General features: G+C 46.5%; 2 protein-coding genes across 3 annotated transcripts in view; both read right to left on the bottom strand.

Moving 5' to 3' along the window:
* TEX261 (testis expressed 261) overlaps window positions 1-24234 on the bottom strand; it is a 36573-nt gene that overhangs the window by 7519 nt on the left and 4820 nt on the right. Inside the window, exons 2-4 of the mRNA XM_040335521.1 lie at window positions 14044-14123; window positions 11640-11793; window positions 7391-7458 (exon numbers count right to left, since the gene is read on the bottom strand). Coding sequence (XP_040191455.1) covers window positions 7391-7458; window positions 11640-11793; window positions 14044-14123 — 302 coding nt within the window. The remainder of the gene's footprint in view (window positions 1-7390; window positions 7459-11639; window positions 11794-14043; window positions 14124-24234) is intronic.
* LOC120924549 lies at window positions 18611-23879 on the bottom strand. Of its 2 annotated transcripts, none has more exons than XM_040335518.1 (2): window positions 23639-23879; window positions 18611-19902 (listed from the first exon to the last, which is right to left on the bottom strand). In XM_040335518.1, exons 1-2 carry the CDS (start codon window positions 23849-23851, stop codon window positions 18886-18888), a joined length of 1230 nt encoding a protein of 409 aa, XP_040191452.1. In that variant the 5' UTR covers window positions 23852-23879; the 3' UTR covers window positions 18611-18885. The 2 variants fall into 2 exon arrangements, with proteins under 2 accessions (XP_040191452.1, XP_040191451.1); XM_040335517.1 differs by lacking the exon at window positions 23639-23879 and having other exon boundaries at window positions 18611-18715; window positions 18882-20324.

The raw sequence follows: 24234 nt of genomic DNA, 5'->3' as shown, positions 1-24234 counted from the left end.
AATTCGGACCTTTGCAGAAAGAAAATGTTACTGATCAGACCTCTGTGAATTTTACCTCAATACCCCCCCCTCTCTAATCCTTCAGTATTACACTGCCACCTAAACCTCTTACCTTTTTAAATCCCCGCTCTCCGGCTCCCCCCTTTCCTACACCGCTTCCAATGAAAAAATACATTCCATATTTGCTGTGTTACTACATACTCTGTTACAGCACAATTCTTGCCTTGTTCACAATTTATGTTGTATTTTATACATTAACCACTTCAATACAGGGCTTTAAAACCCACCTCCTTCCCGGGCCTATTCTGGCACTTCTTTCCTACATGTACAAATCCTCATTCTTTTGCTAGAAAATTACTCAGAACCCCCAAACATTATATATGTTTTTTTAGCAGACACCCTAGGGAATAAAATGGCGGTCATTGCAACTTTTTATCTTGCACCGTATTTGCGCAATCATTTTTCAAACAGCTTTTTTTTGTAAAAAAAATGGTTTCATAAATTAAAAAATAACAAAACAGTAACGTTAGCCCAATTTTTTGGTAAAATATGAAAGATGATGTTACACCGAGTAACTAGATACCTAACATGTCACGCTTTAAAATTGCGTACACTCATGGAATGGCGCCAAACTTCGTTACTTAAAAATCTCCACTGTTGGCATGGCTGGCGAGATCCCAGGGGTCCTCTACACACATTGCTGGTGTCCAGGATGTCCACATGGGGAGCTGCTCTCCTCCCCTGAGGACATTAATGCTAGGTTTCTTGAGTTCTTTCGGGGAGTCTACTACTCCAGGGTTTGTTGTTCTGCGGCGGACCTGCAGGAGTACCTGAATGCCATCCCCTTTCCCTCCCTGTCTGATGAGCATAGGGTACAATTGGAGGGGGACATTTCGCTGGAGGAGGTCCAGGCTGCGATTGGGAGTCTGCAGAGTGGCAAGACCCCGGGTGCGGATGGCCTTCCTTCTGAGTTCTATTCGCAGCATGCAGATATCCTTGCCCCTAGACTTAAGACTCTCTTCTCTGGGCTTGCGGAGGCCGGAGCGCTTCCCGAGTCTATGGAGGAAGCCATTATTGTCTTGATACCCAAGCCCGGTAAAGATCCCCAGGACTGTGCGTCATACAGGCCCATCTCGTTGCTAAACGTGGATGCCAAGATATTGGCAAAGATTTTGGCCACCCGCTTGTCCACGGTGATATCCACGTTGATACATGTAGATCAAACTGGATTCATGCCGGGCAAGGGCACGGATATTAATATTCGGAGACTCTTTTTGAACCTTGCGATTCAGCATGAGAATGTGGGGACCCGGGTCATTGCCTCCCTTGATGCCGAGAAGGCATTTGACTCGGTGGAGTGGGAGTATCTTTGGGGGGTGCTGCAACACTTTGGCTTTGGGCCTGGCTTTCTCCGGTGGATTCGGCTGTTGTATCGGGCGCCAAGGGCCAGGGTGTGTACGAATGATTGGGTCTCGGAATCTTTCTACCTCCACAGGGGCACGCGACAAGGGTGCCCTCTGTCCCCCGGCCTGTTTGCCCTGGCGCTGGAGCCCCTGGCGATCTTAGTCCGGGAGTCTCTGGAGGTTCGGGGTATGCAGATTGGTGGACTGGAGGAGAGGATATCCCTCTACGCCGACGATACCCTACTGTACTTGAACGATGCGGGCCCGTCCTTGGCTGCTGCACTGGATCTATTTGATAAGTTTGGCTCCTTGTCTGGTATCCGTATTAATTGGTCAAAATCTGTGCTTTTCCCCCTAGACTCACAAACTGTTGCGTTGTCCAGCCCTACCTCGTTGCAGTGGGTTACCGAATTCAAGTATCTCGGGGTTAGGGTAGCTAGGTCCCCCTCACAATACTATACGCTTAACGTGCTCCCCTTGCTCCGGCTCCTCCGAGAACGCTGCCAGTCCTGGTCCGGCCTTCCGTTGAATTTAATTGGTCGAATTAACATCTTGAAGATGATTCTCCTACCTAAATTTACGTACGTGTTCCGGAACAGCCCGGCTTGGATCCCGGCGGCCTTCTTTCGGGAGGTGGATGGGTGGATCCTTTCCTTTATCTGGAATGGGGCAGTCCCTAGACTGGCTAAATCCACGTTACATCTTCCTACGCAGCAGGGGGGACTGGCGCTTCCGAATTTTAAAATCTACTACTGGGCTGCAATGTTGGTCACAGTGTACTGGTGGTTTGCGGCTAGACGCTCTAATGCCGCGGTCTGTGTGGAGGCAGCCTGGTTGGGCTCTCTGCAGGCACTGCAAAACCTGGCATTTCGGGGTCCAAGGGCCTATGTGGGTCTTCCGGACCCGACCAGAGTGACCCTTAGGGTGTGGGTGGCGGCTAGGCGTAGGTTTTTCCGGGAGGGACGTTGGGCCCCGATACAGCCTTTATGGGGAAATCCTAACCTGCCTCATTTACAGTCCATACCTGATCCGCAGGTGTGGGCGAGATTTGGCGTTAAGATTTTAAAAGACATCATGCCGTCGGGTACCCTGCTGTCGCTCTCGCAATTGACTCAGACCCATAAGCTACCTGGCTGGATGTTTTTCCGGTACGCTCAGCTTCGACACGCAGTTAGGGCCCAGTTTCCCAGTCCTCTGGAGCTTAGGCTAGACCCGGTGGAGGACCTCTTGTCTTTTGATGACCTCTCGAAGCCTCTATCTGCCTTGTATGGCGTGCTGCTTCCCGTGGACTCCCTTAAATTGGACAGGCTCTGGGAATCTTGGAAGTTGGATATTCCGGGGTTGGAGAGGGAGGATTGGGAGGAATGTCTGGAGCGTGCTCCCAAGTTGGTAATCTCTGCCGGAGATAAGCTTATGCAAACAAAATTTATGCATAGGGTCTATTTCACTCCAGTGCGTTTGTCTAGGATCTACTCTGGCAGGGACCCGTTGTGCCCGCGGTGTCGGGTGGAGCGGGGCTCCTATCTACATATGTTTTGGACGTGTCCGGCTCTGGGGCCCTTTTGGGTGGGGGTGTTTGACCACCTAAATGCACGTTTGGAGCTTTCCGTCCCCATGGCACCCGCACTGGCCTTGCTGGGTGTCATGGACGACGATCAAAGGTCCCATCACGGTAAATTACTGATCCTATATCTCCTGTTCTACGCCAAAAAAGAAATACTAATTAACTGGACCTCCCCGACTCCCCCTTCGGTATCTGCTTGGGAAGATCGGGTAAATGCAGCGCTTCCAATGTACAAATTAACATATATTAGTCGGGGATGTCCCTGGAAGTATGATAAGGTGTGGTTGCCATGGACGGGACTTTAACTGTCCGGGTGGGGTCTCGTCTCCCGGGACGGGCACCGTCCATTATGTCTCCCTGGGTCGCATTCTTCTTTCTACCTTTTACGCTCTTTGGATTAAGGTGGTGGTCCTGTTCAAATTGATGACTGTGCATAGTATGTGGAACATGTGATGTTTTGTTCTGTATGGCACTATTCTTGTATATCGAATTGTCTGTATTGCTGTTATACTGTGTATTCTGCTTTCCTACAATAAAGCACTCCTGATTGTTAAAAAAAAAAAAAAAAAAAAAAAAAAAATCTCCATAGGCGACACTTAACATTTTTTACAGGTTGCCAGTTTAGAGTTACAGAGGAGGTCTAGTGCTAGAATTGTTGCACACGCTCTAACGCACGCGGCGACACCTCACATGTGTGGTTTGAACGACGTTTACATACGTGGGCGGGACTTACGTGTGCGTACGCTTCTGAGCGCGAGCTAACGGGGACAGGGGCGTTTTAAATTTTTTTATTATTATTTTTTCTTTTACTTATTTCTTTATTTTTTACACTTTTTTTTTTTTCAATCGCTTTTATTCCTATTACAAGGAATGTAAACATCCCTTGTAATAGGAATGTGTGTGACAGGTCCTCTTTAAGGAGAGATGCGGGGTCAATAAGACCCCACATCTCTCCTCCAGGCTGGAAAGAATGAGATCGTGAAAAAAAATTCACCGATCTCATTCAAACTAGCCGCAATTGCGGTTTGTTTACTTACGGGGACCCGGGCGTGACGTCATCACATCGCGCCCGGGCCTCCGACGGTCATAGAGATGACTGGTGACCAGATGGTCACCAGTCTTCTCTATGGCAAACATCCGGCGGACGGCGATCATCTCTCCGGGCCCGGTGGGACGGGAGAGCCCGGAGAAGCACCGGATGGCGGCGGGAGGGGGGGGGATGTCCCCTCCCGCCGACTGTAAGAACGATCTAGCGGCGGAACCGCCGCTATGATCGTTCTTACGGTGCGCAGGATCGCCGCCGCTAAAAAATGATATCTCAATGATGCCTCCGGGTGCAGGCATCATTGAGGTATCCCCCCGCAAAGCCCATCACGTCATATGACGTCCACCCAGGATAACAGGTCCCCGTTTTGGACGTCATATGACGGCGTGCGGGTGTCAAGTGGTTAATGACAGTTTGTGAAACGTATTCTTGAACTTTTGTAATCATGGTTTTAGTATGAGGCACCATGGCGGTGCGATGGAGTGCGCATGTTTACACATGTTGGGCCAGATTCTTGTAGATCGCCGCATCTCTGCGGCGACGGAACGTATCTCATTTACGTTACGCCGCCGCAAGTTTTACGGGCAAGTGCTTGATTCACAAAGCACTTGCCTGTAAAAGTTGCGGCGGCGTAGCGTAAATCCTCCGGCGCAAGCCCGCCTAATTCAAATGATCCGGGTAGGGGGCGTGGAGCATTTAAATTAGGCGCGTTCCCGCGCCGATCGCACTGCGCATGCGCCGTCCCTAAAATTTCCCGACGTGCATTGCGCTAAATGACGTCGCAAGGACATCATTGGTTTCGACGTGAACGTAAATGGCGTCCAGCGCCATTCACGGACGACTCACGCAAACGACGTAAAATTTTCAAATTTTGATGCGGGAACGACGGCCATACTTAACATTGGATACGCCACCTAGGGGGCATGTTTATCTTTTACGCCGCGTATCTCTTACGGAAACGGCGTAAATTTACTGCGACGGGCAAGCGTACGTTTGTGAATCGGCGCAACGACTCATTTGCATATTCTACGCCGACCGCAATGGAAGCGCCACCTAGCGGCCAGCGTAAATATTGCACCCTAAGATTCGACGGCGCAGGCCGTCGTATCTTAGGCATGTTTAAGTGTATCTCAGTTTGAGCATACACTTAAACATACGACGGCTTAGATTCAGAGTTACATCGGCGTATCTACTGATACGCCGGCGTAACTCTTTGAGAATCTGGCCCCTTGTGTGTAGGGGAGCCCATTCATTTAAATGCGGGGAAAAAAACCTGCAAAAGTCGTCCCTGACCCTTTTTGCAACATAACGCTGCACCGATCTGCGTGGCATAGCGGCCCCACTGCATACCTGCTAGAGCCGCACGATTCTGGCTAAAATGAGAATCAAAATTTTTTGGCTTAGAATAAAGATCACGAATCTCGCGGTGTAACATCTTTCACATTATACAAAAAAAATTGGGCTAACTTTGCTGCTTATTTTATATTCATTAAAGTGTATTTTTTTTTTTTATTGCATTTGAAAAACCACCGCGCAAATATGGTGTAACATAAAATATTGCAACAACCACCATTTTATTCTCTCGGGTCTCTGCTTAAATGTATATAATAGATGATATATATATATATATATATATATATCATGTTTGGGTGTTCCAAGTAATTTTGTAGCAGAAAATAATGATTTTTTTACTTGTCAGAAAAGTTTTGGTCTTTAAATGGTTGAACTTCCTTCATCTGCACGCCAGAGTTCTTTCCAACGATAAAAGAACGAAGAGATATCGTATTTATCGGTGTATAACCCGCACCCCAATTTTAAGAGGGAAGTTTCGGGAAAAAAAAAACATATTTTAAATAAACAACTTTGAAGCAAATTAGGGTCAGTGACCATGAATGTCCCCCAATGCAGCCTGATCAAACGTCCCCAATGCAGCCTGATCAATAGTCCCCAATGCAGCCTGATCAATAGTCCCCAATGCAGCCTGATCAATAGTCCCCAATGCAGCCTGATCAATAGTCCCCAATGCAGCCTGATCAATAGTCCCCAATGCAGCCTGATCAATAGTCCCCAATGCAGCCTGATCAAACGTCCCCAACGCAGCCTGATCAAACGTCCCCAATGCAGCCTGATCAATAGTCCCCAATGCAGCCTGATCAATAGTCCCCAATGCAGCCTGATCAATAGTCCCCAATGCAGCCTGATCAATAGTCCCCAACGCAGCCTGATCAAACGTCCCCAACGCAGCCTGATCAATAGTCCCCAATGCAGCCTGATCAATAGTCCCCAATGCAGCCTGATCAATAGTCCCCAATGCAGCCTGATCAATAGTCCCCAATGCAGCCTGATCAAGGTCCCCAATGCAGCCTGATCAAGGTCGCCAATGCAAGCCTGATCAAGGTCCCGAATGCAAGCCTGATCAAGGTCCCCAATGCAAGCCTATCAATGCAGCCTGATTAATGCAGTTTTTGTTTACCTTATCTGCAGCCTCACCATCTGTCAATAAAGCAGCCTAAACTTCAGGGAATCACAGAGCCGTCATCTCCCGTTTACTCGGCTCTCACACACAGTCCCTCCTCCGCCATCGGCATTGGACCAGCTCCTGTGATAGACAGAGCACTGGTCCAATGTGAGTGGTGGAGGCGGGACTGTATGTGTGAGAGACGTGAGAGCCGAGTTAGATAGAGCCGAGAAAACAGGAGATGGTGGCTCGTGAATTCCGGCAGAGCTCATCCCCCTTCTTTCCCTCCGAGGTACGCTGTCGGCGTATAACACGCACACGCAATAAGTCTAAAAGGAGAACGAAAATTTGCAGTCCAAGGACCCGACTGTGGAACGTGCTACCAACTAACATCCGAATGGAAGAAAATCATTGGGCCTTCAGGAAAAAACTTAAGACCCACCTTTTTTGAAGGATAAGGATGGAAATGGATACAAGCGCCTTGAGGCGATTCAGTTCGCATTTGTAGCACTATAAAAGTTATTCACTCACTCGTGATTTCCCACTGATTTTCGGGGGAAGAAAGTGTGCGTTATACGCTGATAAACACGATACTTTGTTTCTGCTTATTCACGTGTTGTATTAAAACTTGGTAGGCTGCCTGGATTTTGTTTATCTGTGAGAACTCTCTGCCCTTCTTAGAAAGATCGTGACATGCTGTTTTGAAGATCGGGAAGGGAAAAGATCGCAATTTCGATTCTTCACATTTAATCGTGCAGCTCTAATATCTGCTAAAGGGCAGTGCGTTTCTGGACGTGCCAGGATAGTGCAAAATGTTCCCAACACGAGTGTGAACATAACCTAAAAAATTAAATTACAAAAAAAATAATTGAATGTACCAATTACCAGCCAGTTTGAATAGACCGGCTACAACAACATACCTCTGAGAAAGGGTAGTATTCTTCCGCAAAATGCTGGAAAGCCAAGTAATGGTTCAGCACCACCAGCACTGTAAAAAGACATGGAAAGGTTTAGCTGTAGGACAGATCTAATATAACAATCTATACATTATCTGAGGAGGTCACAAGACCGGGGTTTGTGTCTGCTGGATGTACAAAAGACACCATCCAATCATCATGTAGATCAGGGATCCTCAAACTACGGCCCTCCAGCTGTTGCGGAACTACACATCCCATGAGGCATTGTAAAACTCTGACATTCACAGACATGACTAGGCATGATGGGAATCGTAGTTCCTGAACAACTGGAGGGCCGTAGTTTATAGACCCCTGATGTAGATCACTCAAACGTATCACTAAATAAAAGGCTAAAACAGAGAGAAGACTGATAAAGGGGTATACAGTGACTGGAGATGTACATATTACTTACTAGATCACCCTACCTCTCATTTAGTGGCCTTATTTCTGGTAAGTTATTCTAATGGCAAAGATTTGGTGTAACACCACAATGTCTGCAGGTAGAAGGATAGGCTCCAGAAAAATCAAGGCCAGTGTAAATAAATAATATTGTCCTCACTGACAGATCCCGATCACGATGATCACATGACCAGGAAGCTCATGCGACACCTCCATCTGGAACGGGTTATGGGATGGAATGCTTGAACACATGGCGGCTTTTTATTGTTGTGCACGTTTCCGTGTCACAGATTTCCCTCACTTAAACATCTTCCATCAAACAGGAAGTGAGGGGAAATCTCGCTAATGGAGATTCAGATACCAGCCAAACCCGACAGGGGTCCCAAATTTTCCCCATGCTATGCAAAAAAAAAAAAAAGTGTTGGGTATAGTCACACTGTTTTGAAGTGACATTAAACAAACCTGTCATACTTTCCTCCACTGTGCAGTCCGTTTTGCCCAGAGTGGCCCCAATCTTCGTCTTCTGGGGTCCCTCGGCAGCTGTCTCGGCTCCTCTCCGCAAGAGCTCACCCCTATTCTGGGAGGCGCTCTCCCAAGGGGGTTAGCTTGCGGGTGCACTCCCTTTTGATACAGTGGGAACCAATCTCCCCGGCCTTGAGGTCCCTCCACTGGCTACCCGTACAGGACCGGGTGACATTCAAGACTCTCTGCCTCACCCACAAATGTACACATGGTAGAGCTCATCAATACTTAAGCGAGAAAATAAAACCCTACGTCACCAAGCGCGTGCTCCGGTCAACCAACCAAAACCTTCTCCAAATTCCCAAATCCCACTACAAATCTAAGGGAGAACGTAGATTCTCGGCCCAAGGACTACGGCTCTGGAATGCTCTACCCACTACCATCCACTTGGAGGAAAACCATCGGGTTTTTAGGAAAAAACTGAAGACCCACCTCTTCTAACAGACCTATACAACTCTGGATGCCAGCGCCTTGAGGCGATAAAGTTCGCATTTGTTGCGCTATACAAGTTTCTCACTCACTCACTCAGTGGTGGCTATAGCCACCAAGTGTACCACCCGGCCCTGCGTCATTGGTTTAATTGACAGCAGCGGGAGCCAATGGCTGCGCTGCTATCAATCTCCAATGAAAAGTCGCCTCAAGCTGAGGATGCATTAAGGTGAAAAAAACACAAAGCTTTACAACCCCTTTAGCGACCTCAAAGTGGTGCAACTCTCAGACAACTTCCTGGCGACTTGAGTACTGCTTGATGCAACTTTGAGCCCAGGTTCACACTGGGCTGCGGGAATGAAGCTGTGCGAGTTCAGCTGAACTCGAACGATTTCACTCCCGCTTGTCACTCCCGATTTCGGACGCGATTACAGACACATCTGTGCAGGTTTCTGCACAGATGTCAATATAAACCGCGGGCCGAAATTGCAAAAAGTAAAACAGAAACTACTTTTTGAAATCGGTGCAGCGTTGCAGATACAGCGCTGCACTGATTAGGACGGTGTCATTGCTGGCAAATGCCGCCGATTTAACATGAGATTTGACGTGTCAAATAACGCAGGAGTGTGAACCAGAGCTAAAGCATCTTTACAGGAAGATTACCCAGACATTCCCTGAATGTCAGATCCAAATCACATCAATATAGATGAGGATCCGACTTCCATTAAAGTCTTAAAGACATTTTACCTGTGGGCAGCTGAAGTTGCTGCCTGTTCACTTCCAGGATTTACACAGACACACACCTCCAGTTCTGCAGCTCTCATTGGCCCTCTTATGACTCATCCCCCCTCCCTTCCTGGCAAACTCTCACGAGAGAGAGCGCTGTGCATGATGGCTCCCGCTGCTGTCAATCAAACCAATGACGCAGGGCCGAGTGGTACACTTGGTGGCTATAGTCACCACTGTATCAAAAGGGAGTGCGCCCGCATGCTAACCCCCTTGGAAGAGAGCCTCCCAGAATAGGGGTGAGCTCTTGCGGGGAGGAGCCGAGACAGCTGCCGAGGGACCCCAGAAGACGAAGATCGGGGCCACTCTGTGCAAAACGAACTGCACAGTGGAGGAAAGTATGACAGGTTTGTTGTTTAAAAAAAAATACCCAACACTTTTTTTTTTTTTGCATAGCATGGGGAAAGTTTGGGACCCTTGTCAGGTTTGGCTGGTATCTGAATCTCCATTAGAGAGATTTCCCCTCACTTCCTGTTTGATGGAAAATGTTTAACCATACAGGAAATGAGGGAAATCTGTGACAGGGAAACGTGCACAACAGTAAAAAGCCGCCGTGTGTTCAATCATTCCATCCCATAACCCGTTCCAGATGGAGGTGTCGCATGAGCTTCCTGGTCATGTGATCATCATGATCGGGATCTGTCAGTGAGGACAATATTATTTATCTACACTGGCCTTGATTTTTCTGGAGACAGAGACACAAGTCGGATAGAAGTCGCCTTGTAGTAGAGGAACCCTTTCTAAAGTCGGAATGACTTCAGTAGTACTAATAAGACGGCTCTCAGTGACTTATATGGGATTTAACATGTCATGTGACTTGGGGTCTCAAAAGTTGAAGGCAAAACCTGTTATACTTATATCTGCTTTGTGCAAATCCACTGCACAGAGCAACCCCAATCTGTCCCCTCTCTCTCTTCGCATTGGCTCACTGGCTGAGACTGAGAGCAAGAGCCAATGGCACCCACTGCCATTGGAGGGAGATCCCTCGGAGAGCCAAGGCTCTCATGCACATGGTTGGATCGAGATGGGGCTCAGGCAAGTATTAGGGGGGCTTCTGCACATTGAAGGTTTTTTACCTTCACGCTTCTATGCATCAAAGGTAAGAAACCTTGAGCTTTTACAACAACTTTAAAGCGGACCTCCAGTAATCTTTTCATCTTTCCATCTATTAAATCTTCTGCCCTTCTTGTTGTTTTATCTTTGGATAGAAAAACATTTTTTTTTCTGCCAGTAAAATACCTTATACAGCCCACTTGTTGTTTGTCTGGTCATTAGCCTAGGCTTATGACATCATGCACAGCTCTCTCTCTCACTCCAACTCTCGTGAGAGTTTGCCAGGAAGGGAGGGGGAATGAGTCATAAGAGGGCCAATGAGAGCTGCAGAACTGGAGGTGTGCGTCTGTGTAAATCCAGGAAGTGAACAGGCAGCAGCTTCAGCTGCCCACAGTTAAAATGTCTGCAGCCAGACTGGTGGGAGGGAAACTTCAGAATGGCAAAGATGTTTTTATTACAAATTATGTGAGCAGACTGCAGTTCCACCCGCAATCTTTTTTTTTTTTTTAAGTCAGCAGCTACAAACACTGTAGCTGCTGACTTTTAATAAGGACACTTACCTGTCCTAGGTGCCTGCGAAGTCAGCCCCCTGAGGCCGATCCCTCGATCGTGGCAGGTCCCAGCACCGCCATCCTCATTAAGGGAAACAGGCAGTGGAACCTTGCGGCTTTACTGCTCATTTCCTACTGCGCATGCGCGAGTCCCGCAGCGCTTTGTGAATGGGCCGCTGCTCTCTGGGATACACACAGTTCCCAGAAGGCAGCGCGCGCCCCATTCCCCAGAAGACAACGCGAGGAGGACGAGGAAGAGGACCTGCTGCTAGGAAGAGGCAGATTAGGAATGTGCGCATAGCAACCGCAATTTCTGGTAAGTAAACAAATATGTTTTTCATTTATTTTTTTTTTATGATTTTGGTGTCTTTTTTTTTGTGTGGACCTCCACTTTAAGCTGTGATGTCATAAGAAAACAAAAATCATTCAGTTCCAACGAAACGTAATCTTTCTGTAACAGAAAAGACACTTACCGCATGAGAGTATGAAGTTGGGAGACGTCAGCATGATAAAAGGGAACGTCTGCAATAACCCGAAATACACCACATTGGTGAACAGTCCCACACCGATCATGATCCCGGGGAACTTCTCAAAGAAATACAGACCGATCAACGCACCTGTAGAGAACTGACAGAAACCCGCCATGGTCAGTAATGACCTCACATTTACTAACCAAGCAAGAAGAAATCCCCCACAGCACACATCCACTGCAACTAGAATTCTATTCCTTATTACATACAGTATATAATAACCTAAAAGGGGTTGTAAAGGTTCGTTTTTTATTTTATAAATAGGTTCCTTTAAGCTAGTGCATTGTCGGTTCACTTACCTTTTCCTTTGTCTGAATTTCTCACTTCCTGTTCCTCCTCAGAAAGCTGACTAACCCCCAGCCAGATGATGGGGGGAAGCTTATCGAGGAACAACAGGAAGTGAGAAATTCAGACAAAGAAAAAAAAAAAAAAAAAATTTATAGCTAGATTCACAAAGAGTTACGATGGCGTATCAGTAGATACACCGTCGTAACTCGGAATCTAAGCCGTCGTACATTTAAGTGTATGCTCAAACTGAGATACACTTAAACCTAGCTAAGATACGATGGCCTGCGCCGTCATATCTTAGCTGTCTAGTTCCGCCGGCCGCTAGGGGCGTGAACGCTGATTTATGCCTAGAATGCGTAAATCAGCGAGATACGCCGATTCACGAACGTACGCTTGCCAGTTGCAGTAAAGATACACCGTTTACGCAAGGCGATTCCCGGCGTAAAGTTAGTCGAACAAATAGCTGGCCTAGTCAATGTTAAGTATGGCCGTCGTTCCCGCGTCAAAATGTGAAAAATTTACATCATTTGCGCAAGACGTCCGTGAATGGGGCTGGACGTAATTTACGTTCACGTTGAAACCAATACGTCCTTGCGGCGTACTTTGGAGCAATGCACACAGGATATGTACATGGACGGTGCATGCGCCGTTCGTAAAAAACGTCAATCACGTCGGGTCACGAGTAATTTACATAAAACACGCCCCCTCATCCTCATTTGAATTAGGCGCGCTTACGCCGGCCCATTCGCGCTACGCCGCCGTAACTTAGGAGGCAAGTGCTTTGTGAATACAGCACTTGCCTCTCTGACTTACGGCGGCGTAGCGTAAATATGATACGCTACGCCGCCTCAAAGATGCGCCCAGCTACTTGAATCTGGCTATTAGAAGGGAAATGGAAGGTAAAGGTAAGTGAACCAACAATGCACTAGCTTACAGGAACCTATTTAGAAAATAAACAAACCTCTACAACCCTTTTAAGGCCCCGTTCACACCTGAGCATTTTGTAGTGCGAAGCTCAAAAACGCTCAACAAGCAAAATCCCATTCATTTCAAATGGGACCCCTGTTCACATCTTGAGCGTTCTGTCGCTTGTAGCAAAACGTCTGTCGCTCCAAAAACTACAGCTTTTTTTTTTTTTAGGCAGGATTTAGTGTTTTTTTTGTCTCTATAGACAAATGAAAAATGCCTGAACAGCCCAACATGAGCCTTTTTTTTTGTATTTTCAGCTCAAACAGCAACTCTCCACCCACACATTTTAGTTGAAAAATGCTTAAAAATAAATAAAAATAAAATAAAAAACCTGCAAAAACCTGCAATTCTGCTCCAAACGCCTGGAAAAAATGCTTGAAAATGCGACGCTCAAGGCTACATTCACACTTGAGCGTCGCGTTTTCAAATGTTTTCTCAGGTGTTCGTTGGAGCAAAATTGCACATCTTTCAGCTTTTGTCAGGCGTTTTTTTTTTTTTTAAGTGTTAGAAGATGGCTTGTACATGTTATATTATTTTCTCACAAAAGTGGAGTTACCCTTTAAAGGCCAAGTGTAAAATTATATACAAAAAATAAATAAAAATTCACTTCCTGATTCTCTTTATGAAAATGGTGGCCCCAAAGCCGAGCGATAGCATCATGGGTGCCCTGGACAGGTAAGTGTCCTTATTTTAAAAAAGTCAGCAGCTGCAGTATTTGTAGCTGCTGACTTTAAAAAAAAAATGGTGGAACTCCACTTTAAGAGCCCTTTCACACTGAGGCATTTTAGCGCTAGAAATAGTGCCTGAAAACTGCCTTCCGAGTGCTTTTACACCGGGGCGGTACGCTTGTGGGACCCTAGGAAACGTCTTGCAAGCTGCATCTTTAGAGCGGTTTGGAAGTGGTGTATACACCACTCCCAAACCGCCAGTCCATTGGAATGCATGGGCAGTGCTTCTGAAGAAGAGCAACACGGGCGCTTTTAACCCCTTCTTGGGGTGTAAAAAGCGGGGTGGCAATTTACCGTTAATGCTGCCCCAGTGTGAAAGGGGACCAAATAATCTGTACTCTCATGAAGAGCTGTGCACTCACCCAAATCATGTACTTTATAATCCTGCTGGTGGCAACAGTATACTCCTCTATTAACTCCGCTAGATAGTACAGGCCGGCAGCTGCAATGACAAGAACAGAGACATTACTCAGCATCATAAAATAGCTCCTAATTCAATCATTAAAATTTCATAAAAATGTCTAATCTTTGTAAATCTGCAGTTTTCATTACAATAATGCCCCAAATGCAACACAATAATGAGTAGAAATATATATATTAAAAAAAACGCACAATAATGCTCGTTACATTGTAGGTGAGGTTAAAAAAAAAAATTAAGTCCAACCTATGTGTGTGATTATAGGTCAGTGTTACATTGTATATCCCTGTATGTTGTGGTCATTCAGGTGCTTATCTAATAGTTTTTTGAAACCATCGATGCTCCCCGCTGAGACCACCAGCTGTGGAAGGGAATTACACATCCTTGCCACTCTTACAGTAAAGAACCCTCTACGCAGGTTAAGGTTAAGACCCCATTCACACCTGAGCGACAAAACGCCCGACGCCGGACGCTTCTGTCGCTCGAGGGGAGAATTCCCATTGCTGTCTATGGAGATGGTTCAATCTCATAGACGCTGAACGCCTGTCGCCTGAAAAAAAGTCCCGGACCCTTTTTTTCAGGCAACATAGGCGTTTTCCCATTGACAGCAATGGGAAGACTTTGAGAGAAAAAAAAAAAAAAAAGGGAAAGTTTTGTACTCGCGGCAAAATACGCCGCTACACGCGATCGCGGCTGTCGCTCAGATGTGAATGCAGCCTTAACCTCTTTTCCTCTAATTTTAATGAGTGGCCACGTGTCTTGTTACACTCCCTTTCTCAAAAAAAAGTTTTATCCCTATTGTGGGGTCACCAGTCTGGTATTTGTACATTGAAATCATTTCCCCTCTCAAGTGTCTTCTCCAGAGAATAAGGCTGCATTCACATCTAGACGGACGAAATCGCGGCGTTTTGTCGCCGCAAATCGCGGTAAAAATAGCAGCGTTTTGTACCGCGATTTGCGGCGACAAAACGCGGGTATTGTCCGCCTAGATGTGCCCCAAGATGACCCCCTCTATGGAGATGATTGCCATCTCCTAGCCGAACGCTCGAAGACGCCTGAAAAAAAGGTCCGGGACCTTTTTTCACGCCGCAGGCGACAGGCGTCCGGCGTGGAGATGTGAACCATCTCCATAGAGGGACATGTATTTCCAGCCCTCTGGCGGCAGAGGCGTAGCGCTACAGGCGTAAAAACGCCTAGATGTGAATGGGGTCTAAAGTTCAATGCTTTACTGAAACACGAGGTGTGAGCTCACCCTAGAAGTGGCTGCAACAACACACACAAAACAGTGTTCCTCTTCACTATCAGAAAGCTGGTGCAGCGCAATAATGTGCACCCGGATGAATGGCTATACAAAGGGCTGCAGGAAGCACGGAGATGTAAAAAAACAAAAAAAGCCAATTGTTTGATATGTAGAGCTTAATGTTAAAGTGGAGTTCCACCCAAAAGAGGAACTTCCGCTTTAAGAACTCCTCTCCCCCTTATATGTAATCTTTTTTATAGGGGGGGGGGGGGTGGCGGGTGCCTTTTGTTTAGTGAAATTTTCTGAAGAGTTTGATAATACTCGGGACAATTTGGCTAAACTCAGAAACCCTCTCTCTCACATTTTCTGGTGGTGCATTATTGGGAGGCAGTGCTGGAACTGACCAACAAAATTGCTGGGACACAATTGCCTCTAACTATGGAGATATGCCTTCTGGGCATAATAGAGAACATCGTCCGAACCTCAGCTAAACGCACCTTAGTCAGCCTGCTGCTCTTCTATGCTCGCAAGAATGTAGCCATGCATTGGAAAAAACCTTTGCCCCCATCTCTGGTGCAGTGGCGGCGACTGGTGAACACCAGCCTTCCTCTGTACAGAGACACATATACCAACCGCGGATGCCCGCAGAAATATGACAAGGTATGGCGGGTATGGGTGGAAGAATCCGAGACTGCTGGTTAAAGCATGTATTTTATGTATACCGGCCATTGAATGTATCAGCCTGATAACATGTTTACACTGCAAATATTGCTACCATTCTGTTGTGTCAGCCATCTCTCTCTTGAGAGTTGTACGGAGTTGAGCTGTCTTGTCTAAATGTGTTGTTATTGTGTCTAAAACTCTTTAATAAAAACATTAAAAAAAAAAAAACCTCAGGAACCCTCTGATCAGCTCCGGCGCCCCCGCACCTCTGGCCAAAAGTGGTACTGCACACCGCTGCGGCTCTAATCCTGCTCATTTCACGACACAACACTCGCAAACCGGGACCAGATTATTATTTTTTTTTAAATGCTCGTATTGCCAAACGCTTGTTAACCACGTTACTCACAATCCGAGGTTTCACTGTAAAAAAAAAAAATGCTCTCTAATTAGGAGTCAGGATGCCTGCTAGTTACTGCAAAAATCATTGCTGCTCTGATGTCGGATCCTACACACATCACTATGCTTCTTGTGCTGTGGGGGGGGGGGGGGGGGGGGGGGACAAAAGTGCCGCGGTCGTGACAGTGAAAGATTTCATTGTTCGACCTCCCTTTCCCCTCCCCTCATCCATTCACAGAACGCTCTCTAATCTTTTCATAGAATAAAAGGTCGTACTGAAAATGGACAAGGGGAGATTCCATAGGTTTACCTGCCCCTCCGCTTAGTCCCTTGTTCTGTGAATGGACAGGGGTAGGGCTGGGGAGAAAAAACAATTTAAAATCTGAATCCAGTTGCAAGGGCAAATCGATTCAGACCGAACCGATTTATTTTTTTTCCATTAGGACCTGCGCTCCGCGGACTAGGTCGAAGCCGCTAACCTCGCCTAAAAAATCCTGCCCGCAGCTCGCCGTGATCCTAGGCCTAGTACGCGGCGTCCGCCCTTTTTCCCAGGATCGCGGCAAAGCCGCGGCGAGGCCTAGTCCACGGCCTCGCCTTAAAACTCCTGCCAGCCCGGTGTCCATCAGAAAAAAAAAAAAACTTGATCCGAATTGTGAATCAAACTTTTTTTTTTGGCCAAAATCGCCCAGTCCTAGATAGGGAAGATTATTTCATTTACTTGCCTCTCCTCTCCCAATTGCTCATTCATTGTGAAAAGAATATACAGTAAAACCTTGGTTTGAGAGTAACTTGGTTTGAGAGCTTTTTGCAAGACAAGCAAAATGTTTTAATAAATTTTGCCTTGATATACAAGCGATGTCTTGATATAAGAGTAGCGTCATGTCACAACTGAGTATAAAAGAGAAGAGAGGCGCCTCTAAGTGTAGCAATATGGTTACATTTAATGAAGATAAAACATTTAGCAACTCACATGGTTGATGATTAAAAGAGGCACATCTAAGTATGCAGGGATCCGGGGTAAAGCGATCCACATAGACCAAGGGTCCTCAAACTACGGCTGTTGAGAAACTACACATCCCATGAGGCATTGTAAAACTCTGACATTCACAGACATGACTGGGCATGATGGGAATTGTAATTCATGAACAACTGGAGGGCCGTAGTTTGAAGACCTCTGACATAGACCATCCTCCTCACCGCCACTGATGTTGCCTCTTCCATGAGCGGTTCAAGCCTCAATTTCAGATCGCTTTACTGCAGGGTAGTCTTCACAGTCACAATTGCAAACTGATATCGATGAGAGCCGACGGTGAGGATGGCAGTCTATCTGGATCGCTTTACCCCGGATGCCTGCATACTTAGAAGTGCCTCTTTTAATCATCAACCATGCGAGTTGCTAAATGTTGTACCTTTATTAAAATGTAACATTTATACTCTGGAGCTCCTGCTGGATTTTGCTTGTAATCCCCTAGTGGAGGCTTCCATTTGTGGATGGACATTTTATGGTTACACAACCTATCACATTGCTATAATCTTTTTATATGGACTATAAACTGAAGGAGTTATGAATAAATGGTTGTGGAACGAATCATTTGAGTTTCCATTATTTCTTATGGGAAAATTTGCTTTGATATACAAGTACTTTGGATTACAAGCATGTTTCTGGAACTAATTATGCTCCCAATCCAAGGTTTTACTGTACAATGTTTTTGTGAAAGGATAATGGGGGCGGGGGAGAGATTGATGGGTGCTTCACTGTCACATCTCTTCACTCTGGTAGTGCTGGAAGTATAGAGCATGTATAATCTGGCATCAAAGCATCAAGGCTAATCTTGATTAGATGTAATTTTAATAAAGAAGAATGCCAGGCATGGTACATTTTTACATAGTTACATTGGTCCAGCTTGGGTGTATATATTGTACCTGGGCAACACCCTGTAAGATGGAAACCACTAGCAGACACCACTACTACAGTGATCTCCACTTCCGTCCACATCCCGTGCGGAGCGGCCAGCCTGATGCATTGTGAATACAGGAGGTCGGCCACCTAGCTTGAGCATCATTCATAGACTATAGTAGTATTGAAACTTGATAACAATAAAACGCACCACCTCCTAAATATGTATAACAAGGAATACCCAAAGAGCAGAAAAAGCTGAGTTAGGCTTACCGGTAACTCCTTTTCTGAGAGTCTTCCAGGACAGCCCATGAGACCTAGGGCTCCTCCTACCAGGACAGGAAACACGTTAACCCCCACCAGATAAAAGGGCGGTCCTCCAGGCCCCATGCCAGTCTTCTCGAGAACCGTAGGACTACCCTGAAAAACATATGCATTAATAACACATAACTTCCATACAACAAAACCGGGTGGGAATCCGGCTGTCCTGGAAGACTCTCAGAAAAGGAGTTACCGGTAAGCCTAACTCAGCTTTTCTCTCAAGCGTCTTCCAGGACAGCCCATGAGACGATGAGCCAGAACTTACCAGTCTAGGGTGGGACAACTGCCTGAAGGACCTTTCGACCAAACGCCTGTTCTTGAGCGGATAGCAGATCCAGGCGATAATGTTTAATAAAGGTCGAATAACTGGACCATGTGGCAGCTTTACAGATTTGTTCTGGTGAAGCACCAGCCCTCTCAGCCCAAGATGCAGCCAAAGCTCTTGTTGAATGTGCTGTAACAAAAGGTGTAGGAACTTCTCTGATTTTATAGGATTCTGAGATGGCCTGCTTAATCCATCTAGCCAATGTGGCTTTAGATGCACCTTTACCTTTGTGTGTACCTGAAAAAAGGACAAATAAAGCGTCTGTCTTCCTGAAGACCTTGGTGACCTCCAAATATGCAAGAAGGGTTCTTCTTACATCTAAAAAACTAAATTTCTTTTCCCGATCACCCTGTGGTGAACTACAAAAGGATGGCAGTACAATGTCTTGTGATCTGTGAAATGTACTAGCTACCTTAGGCAAAAAACCTGGATCAGTTTTCAATACAACTCGATCCTCAAAAATCGTGAGGAAAGGCTCCCTTACTGATAAGGCCTGTAACTCGCTTACTCTACGAGCTGAGGTAATAGCTACTAAAAAAATAGTTTTTAAGGTAAGTAATTTAACAGAAATATCCTCTAAAGGCTCAAAGGGAAACTCTACCAGAGTTTGAAGTACCAGGGACAGGTCCCAAGTTGGACAACTTCTTACCACTACTGGCCTGGCCCTTGAAATGGATTTAAAGAATCTAGCTACCATGGGATGTTCCAAAAGAGAAAACTGGAGGAAAACGCTGATAGCTGCCGCCTGTACCTTTAAGGTACTAACTGAAAGACCCTTGTCGACACCCTCTTGAAAAAATTCCAAAATAGAAGGAACATCATGCGTTGATCTTTGGTTTTCAGACAACCATGAATTAAACTTTTTCCAAACTTTGGAATAAATGGCTCTAGTGACTGGTTTTCTGCAATTTACCAAGGTTCTAATCACCTTGTCAGAAAACCCCTGAGCCTTCAGTATCTTCTCTTCAGATACCAAGCTGTCAAGCTTAATGAAACCACCTGTGGGTGTGACACTGGACCCTGCGACAGCAAGTCCTCTCTGTTCTGAAGTCTCAGTGGAGGCTCCGAGACCAGAGACTGTAGCAGGGAAAACCATGGCCTCTTGGGCCAGAAGGGGGCGATCAGAATAAGATCTGTTTCTTCTAGGAGAAACTTCCGGAGCACTTCCGGAATGAGTCTGATTGGCGGAAATGCGTAGCAGAGGTTGAAGGGGCACGGATTCGCCAGGGCATCTATCCCCAGTGATCGATCCTCTGGGTTTAGAGAAAAGAACTCCTCTGTCTTGCGGTTGTCCTGATTTGCGAACAGATCCGCTTCGGGACAACCCCATTTGTTGGTGATCTCCAAAAAGACTTCTGGATGAAGTGACCATTTGTGTCGCTCCACCCTGTTGCGACTGAGGTAGTCTGCCAAACTGTTTTGCGTCCCCTTCAGGTGCACTGCTGAAATTGAGCCTAGATTTACTTCTGCCCAAGACAAAATGTTTTGTGCGATTCCTTGAAGAATTCGACTCCTCGTGCCTCCTTGTTTGTTGAGGTACGCCATTGTCGCAATGTTGTCTGACAGGATCTGGAGATTGTGACCCCTGACCTCCGATTGAAAAGCTTGCAGGGCTCTTTGCACCGCTAGCAGCTCCCTCTGGTTCGATGAGGCTCTTGCTTCCTTCAAGGACCATTTCCCCTGTGCGACCTGGTCTTTGAGGTGGGCTCCCCACCCCCAGGCACTTGCGTCCGTCGTGATCCTCTTGGATATCGAGATGGACCAAGGCAGGCCTTTTGTTAGGTGCAGATTTTTCCTCCACCACCACAAACTTCTCTTTACCTTGGTCGGTAACCAAACTTTTGACTCTAGGGACCTGGCGTCTCCGTCCCAATTTTCCAGAAGGAATCTCTGCAATGGTCTCTGATGGAACCTTGCCCATGGTACCGCAGGGAAACACGAGGTCATGAGACCTACCGTCCTTGAAATTTCCCTCAGCGAGACCAACTGATTGGTCTGTAAGGCTGACACTGCTTGCACCATCTTGGAGACCTTCTCTTCTGGGAGGAAAACTTTTTGGACTACTGAGCAAAAGTCGTAACCCAGGTATTTCACCTTCTGGGCTGGATCTAGGGAAGATTTTTCCCTGTTTATCAACCAGCCCAGGGATTGAAGGAAGTCGAGTACCGTCTGAAGATCTGCTAGTAATTTCTGGCGGGATTCTGCCACTATTAATAGATCGTCCAGGTAAGGGATGATAGTTATCGCCTTTAATCTTAGTGGCGCAAGCGCTTCCCCCAATACCTTTGTGAAGATACGAGGGGAAGAGGACAGACCGAAGGGGAGGGCCTGAAACTGGAAATGCCTGATTTCCGATCCCATCTTTACTGCTATTCTCAGGAATCTCTGGAAAGCCGGATGGATCGGGACATGTAGGTAAGCATCCCTGAGGTCCAACGTGGCCATAAAACAGTTTGGGTAAAGCAGATTCTTGATAGAGAAGACTGTCTCCATCCTGAAGTGTTTGTATCGGATCGATCGATTTAGAGACCGAAGATTCAGAATGAGCCGATACTTCCCTGACGGCTTTCTGATGACAAAAATGTGGGAATAAAACCCTTTGTTCTGATCTGACCGAGGAACCGGAATCAGGACCTTCTGGTCTAACAACTCTCCTACTTGGAGACCCAGAGCTCTTGCTTTCTCCCGATCTTTGGGGGGAGATGTGATCAAGAGTCGTTCTGGTGGCCGACAGGAAAACTCTAGCCTGTATCCATTTGCCACCAGATCCAGAATGAAGGGACTTGAGGTGACGGTTGCCCATTGTGGGAGAAAGGCCCTCAGTCTTCCCCCCACTGGCAGATGTTGGTCATTGTGGCTTGGCGGGCTGCTGAGGTGTGTTAAACAACACACCTCCTCTCCCTTTGCCTTTGTACCCGGACCAATGTTTTTTGGGCCTATTGTCCTTTTCTTTAGGACCTTGTTGCCATGGCAAGCCTTTATTTTGGCCACGAAAAAACTTTCTTCCCGTCTGCTTTTTCTTTTCTGGAAAGGCCTTTTTCCTATCGGCCGTACGTTCCAGTGCCTCCTGCAAACCTGGGCCAAAAAGATGATCCCCGTTTAGGGGAAGCCCACATAATCGTAATTTAGATGCTGCATCCCCAGACCATGTTTTAAGCCAAATGCTTCTTCTGGCTGAGTTCACTAAAGCTGAAGTTCTGGCTGTCATTCTTACTGATTCCGCAGACGAATCTGCCAGAAAACCCACGGCACTAAAAAGGAGAGGAAAGGATTTTAAAATCTCTTCCCTAGAAGTACCCGCTAAAAGATGGGTTTGGATTTGTGTAAGCCATTCCTCCAGATTTCTGACTACACAAGTAGAGGCCAGAGCTGGTTTGAGATTCCCCATAGCTGAATCCCAAGCTCTATGAAGAAGGACATCACATTTTTTGTCCATAGGATCCTTTAGCGTACCCATGTCATCAAACGCCAGGTCCGAATTTTTTGAAACTTTTGAAAGAGGAGCGTCTAACTTTGGGTTCTTATTCCACGGTAGCGCTGCATCCTCATCAAATGGAAACCTTCTTTTTAGGTTACCGGAAAAGAAAGGTTTTCTCTCTGGACTCTCCCACTCCAGTTTGATCGTATTAAGGAGGGAATCGTGCACCGGAAAGTTTTTACTTTTCTTTTTGTGCAAACCTTTGTACATAAGGTCATGCTTAGACATTTGTACCTCCTCCTCCTCCTCCATTTCAAGGGTGGTATAGATGGCTTTTAACAAATTATCCACATCTTCCAGAGACAATTTGAACCTTGAGCCCTTAGAGGATACTCTATCCCTGGGCTCTGTATCTGACCCTGAGTCTTCCTGAGAAGAATGGGTAGATTTGGCTTCAGCCTCAGAGTCTTCACTCTCTACGCTCACCTGCGGGGTGCTAACCACTGAAGCCTTTCTTTTTGAAGATGTACCCTGTTGGGGAACCTGCATTTTTTCAATTAACTCCCTAAATGAGCCAAAGGTAGAAGCAAGCTCATCCCTGACCGAAGTCAACATTTTTTGACATGAGGTCACTGGGTCATCCTTCACTAAACCATCTATACAAGTGCGGCAAACTGCTTTTCCCCAAGTGGAACTCAGTTTGTTACCGCACACCGCACATTTTCTCTTATGTGGCTGTGATTGGGCTTTGTCCTGAGTCTTGGCCTGAAAGACACAAATTAAATGACCCCATAAGTAACCCAAGCCACAAAAAATACTCCATCACCACGTGCAGGAGAAGAAAATGTGTCCCCTAACACCTAATCCTATGATTGGGAGGGGGGGGTAAAAACCTTCACCAGGATAGCAAGAAAAAGTGACCATAAAAAACACTTGCAGCTTACCTGAGAGGTGCTGGTGTTGGGGACTGCATCCGTTGCCTGAGCGATTATCGCAGGATTCTCCATGCCGTCCGTCTGGTAGTCCTACAGCCTGTGCTGTCTTTACCAGAAATCACCAGCAGCCATTAGCCCCCGTTTCGCGCCGTTTTATGGAGACAGGAACCATGTCTCCGGCGCCCGAGGATGACGTCATGCGACCCGGAAGTGACCCTCGCCGGATCTTCCTGTAGCCAGCTTGAAGCGCAGAGGCTCCGCCCCTACCAGCGCTAGTGAGCTCCACGTTTCCCAGCACGAATCAGCCATGCTGTGTGCGGGAAACACTCTCACCAACATACAGCCTGTGCTGCGAACAGCGCAAGGGACCCGACGCCATCCCGGTCCTGGCCCTCTCCAGGCACAAAGAAGCAAGGGCAGCAGCAAAAACTTCCCCATGGAAAACTGCTAATGGCAAGGAGGTTAGTCAAAATATATACATACCCCTTTGAACGGTCATTAGAGCCCCTGCCCATGAGACCTAGGGGACCAGGTTCCTGAAACATGTTACCCCCCATCCGGAGGAAACACTAATACTGGCATGGGGCCTGGAGGACCGCCCTTTTATCTGGTGGGGGTTAACGTGTTTCCTGTCCTGGTAGGAGGAGCCCTAGGTCTCATGGGCTGTCCTGGAAGACGCTTGAGAGAAAAATGAGTTTTAAAAAGGTGCAGAAAAATTGATCAACATCAAATTATCAAAAAAAAAAAAAAAAACAACATTTTAATACATAGATAATATAAAATTACTAAAGATAAATCGGGCAAAGACAGCCCTGTGGTCACAAAAGAATGGTTGCCTCTACATGTTTCACCACAAACGTGGCTTCTTCTGGAGCTTCTGTAGGACCTTTTTAAATACAATATCACTAAAAACCAAAAAAAAAAAAAAAAAATACAATAC

Source organism: Rana temporaria, chromosome 1 (genome assembly GCF_905171775.1).
Source record: "Rana temporaria chromosome 1, aRanTem1.1, whole genome shotgun sequence".
In the NCBI taxonomy this organism is placed as follows: domain Eukaryota; kingdom Metazoa; phylum Chordata; class Amphibia; order Anura; family Ranidae; genus Rana; species Rana temporaria.
This window is presented reverse-complemented; position numbering and strand designations above follow the sequence as displayed.

Bases quoted from the DNA above. Each gene is read 5' to 3' on its own strand.
- LOC120924549 (XM_040335517.1), bottom strand. From the start codon at position 20,313: ATGGTCACTTCATCCAGAAGTCTTTTTGGAGATCACCAACAAATGGGG.